Source organism: Vicia villosa, linkage group LG5 (assembly GCF_029867415.1).
Source record: "Vicia villosa cultivar HV-30 ecotype Madison, WI linkage group LG5, Vvil1.0, whole genome shotgun sequence".
Classification (NCBI taxonomy): Eukaryota; Viridiplantae; Streptophyta; class Magnoliopsida; order Fabales; family Fabaceae; genus Vicia; species Vicia villosa.
The window spans coordinates 123,716,699-123,720,102 of NC_081184.1; the positions used below are offsets into that span (position 1 = coordinate 123,716,699).

General features: G+C 29.0%; 1 protein-coding gene across 1 annotated transcript; it reads left to right on the forward strand.

The window, feature by feature from the left end:
• Window positions 1-243: 243 nt before the first annotated feature.
• Window positions 244-2,208, forward strand: LOC131602319 (wax ester synthase/diacylglycerol acyltransferase 4-like). The gene is made up of 5 exons (XM_058874404.1): window positions 244-482; window positions 562-1,143; window positions 1,262-1,615; window positions 1,698-1,835; window positions 1,977-2,208. The coding sequence occupies exons 1-5, from the start codon at window positions 306-308 to the stop codon at window positions 2,139-2,141; spliced, it is 1,416 nt and encodes a 471-aa protein (XP_058730387.1). The 5' UTR covers window positions 244-305; the 3' UTR covers window positions 2,142-2,208.
• The last annotated feature ends 1,196 nt before the right edge of the window (window positions 2,209-3,404 follow it).

The window sequence follows — 3,404 nt, forward strand, 5'->3', positions numbered from 1 at the left end:
AATATTAAGGATCATAGAAAGAGAAACCAATCCAGTCCATTAAAATAAAAAAAATCAAATTTAATGATCTTGATTCATTGTTCTCATTTCTCATAATAATCAAGTGTTCTCACTTGAGTCGTCCCATATATATATATATATATATATATATATATATATATATATATATATATATATATATATATATATATATATATATATATTGCCGTTCGGGAAAAATGCAACTCTCAGTTTAACGATCCCTTCTTTTTATATATTTATGGGTTGTGTTTTTGTGTAATAGAGCATAGTCACACCAGAACATTATGGATCAATTGTATGAAGAGCCAGTGAGTCCTCAAGGACAATACTTCAACAACTCTGTGATATGTTCATACATTTTTGGCTTTCTGGATTTAGCTATTTCATTTGATGTCTCACTAGCTATACCTTTGATCAAAGATGTTTTTATCCCTATCAATCCACGTTTCTCCTCTATTATGGTTCTATAAATATCTCTTCCATACTTTATTCATTTCTACTAATATTCACAAATTTTCATTATTATTTAATTTGCAACAGGTAAGACACGAAGATGGTAAGATGAGATGGCAAAAAGTTGAAGTGAAGCCAGAAGAACATGTAAAGATTCCTAAGTTTGCTGAAACCACAAACTCATCATCATTTGATTTATATGACAATCATTTTAATGACTATGTAACAAGTATTCTAACTTCAAAAACACCACAAGACAAACCACTTTGGGAAATTCATATTATAAATTATCCAACAACAAATGCTGCTAGCACCATAATATTCAAACTTCATCATTCACTTGGTGATGGTTACTCTCTCATGGCTGCTCTTCTTTCTTGTCTTCAAAGAGCTGATGACCCTTCTCTTCCTCTCTCTTTTCCTTCACGGCCACAACTCGATTCAAACTATGAAAATAAAAGCTTATTTAAGAAGTTGCATTTTGGTGTAAGCTCGTTTTTTAGCTCCATATTAGATTTTGGATATAGCATAATCAAGGCAAGAATGATTCCAGATGACATAACACCTATAAGATCAGGATATAAAGGAATAGATTCTCAGCCGGTTATCTTGTCAAACATATCATTTTCCCTTGATCAAATCAAAGAAATCAAGTCAAAACTTGGAGTTGTAAGATTATTAGCTATATATTGATCAATAAAACTAGAGTCTAATTTTGTTAATTATAAGAAAAATATATGCTTAACTCTTAAATTATATTATATTTATATATGATCAATTGGTGCAGACTATAAACGATGTGGTTTGTGGGATGATCTTCTATGGACTTAGGCTATACATGGAAGAGATGAATGAGAAAACAAAAACATCAAATTCAACAGCATTGGTAATGCTCAACACTAGAAATATTAAAGGTTATCAGTCATTGAAGGAAATGCAAAAACCAGAATCCAAAGGTCTTTGGGGGAATAAAATATCTTTCTTACAAATACCAATACCTAAGCCAAACAAATCAGGAAATTCCAACCCTCTTGAGTTTGTTTGGGAAGCCAGTGATGTATTAAAGAGGAAGAAAAGTTCTTTCAGTGTTCATCTCATAGGTTTACTGGTGGATTTGAAGATGAAACTAAGAGGGCCTGAGGTGTCATTAATATTTATTTATTTTTGCATTTATTTTGCTAGTTTTTGGAGATCTTTAATTTATTAATGCATTTGTGTTTCAGGCGGTAGCTAAAGGAATCTATAACACAATTGGAAACTCTAGTGTTGTTATCTCAAACATGGTTGGGCCAGTAGAAAAGATGGCTTTGGCAAATCATCCTGTAAATGGACTATATTTCACCATGACATGTGGACCTGAGGTAAATATTATTGAAGATAACATGTTTATTCTAATAATTTTGATATTCTAATAATTTCCTTAAATGTGTATTGAATTATAAAATAAAGATAAGAATCAAGTATATTTCTAACAGGCTTTATCTTGATCTCATTGATTGTAGGATGTCAACATTACAATTATGAGTTATGTGAAAATCTTAAGGCTGACAATGAAGACTTTAAAGGGATTTATAAATGAACATAAATTGAAGTTTTGCATGGAGAAAGCATTTGAAGTCATATTCAAAGAGTCAATGGAGATCTCTGAGATTCCTACCAAAAACTAATTGGGATGTAAACAAGACTGGTCCAAATATTATGTTTAATGCGAATAAGATTATATGTACTATATTATATATTACGAATAATTAAATAAGTATATCAATGTATAATTGATATGATAATAATATTATCATTAAGCAATAATTATACTAGTGTGAGTAAGATTATGGGTCTGTTTGTTTTGGTTTTTTTAAAAAATAATTTTTATAGTGTCATATAATTTTGTGTAAAAAAATTTTACAATGAAATTTTTTGTAAAAGTTTCAAATGAAATTTTGGTTTGAATAGTTATTCTTAAAATGTGATTTTAGGTATTTCATCTATTTATCAGAAAAAAATTTGGATATCAAAATTTCAAAAATTCACTTAATTTTAAAGCTATTTCAAATAGATTTTCATAAAAATCATTTTTAAAATACAACTTTTAAAAAAAATTGCGATTTTGACTAAGTTTTGGTCTTCAATAATGTATATTTATATTATAGGATGTCAAAATTAGTGTTTCATTTTAGAAAAAACGAATATTAAAAAACTTGTAATATTTTGAAAAATCTATTTTAAAAAATACAAAGAAAAAATATATCTTTATGAATTCATCAAATATCCTTTGTTTTATTTATCTTAAGTTGCAATTGGTTTGTAATTTTTCTTTTTGTCAAGCTTGGCCTCGTTTCCTTTTGTAATCTGGTTGAGAACATTTAGTTCTCTTTGCAATATATCTGGCTTGAAAAAAAAAACAAACAAGAGTGGTCCTGAAATTATATTTAGTGTGAATTTAGATTATGTATTTCATATTACAATTATTTAAATAGGTATATCAATGAAATAACTTATTTAAATAGGTATTTCATATTAATATTATTACTAAGCAATAACACATGCCTCCAACCAAAATCGAGGTTATTGAGTTACAATGATATTAGTGTGTGGTCGACTAAGTGCTCTTGAAAAGTTCGTTATTGTAATTGTTAATGAATGCAACTACGTACCTCTCCTTATCAAACCCCTAGGTTTTGAGAGGGGGTATACATATATCAGCAAAGAAAAGGCATTCGTCTGATACATCGCCAATGTGATCCCCTCTATAGTATTTTTTTTACAAGTGCAATTGTCGTCCACTGTGGGGTCTAGTAAAATTAACATAAGCCTTGATTTCAATATGTATGTTGTTAACGATAATGAGGATGCGACTGTCGGTTTTTCAAATTAGAGATACTGAAAATGCATCATATTCAACTGTCTGACGTCAAAGTTGCCTCCTTATGGGG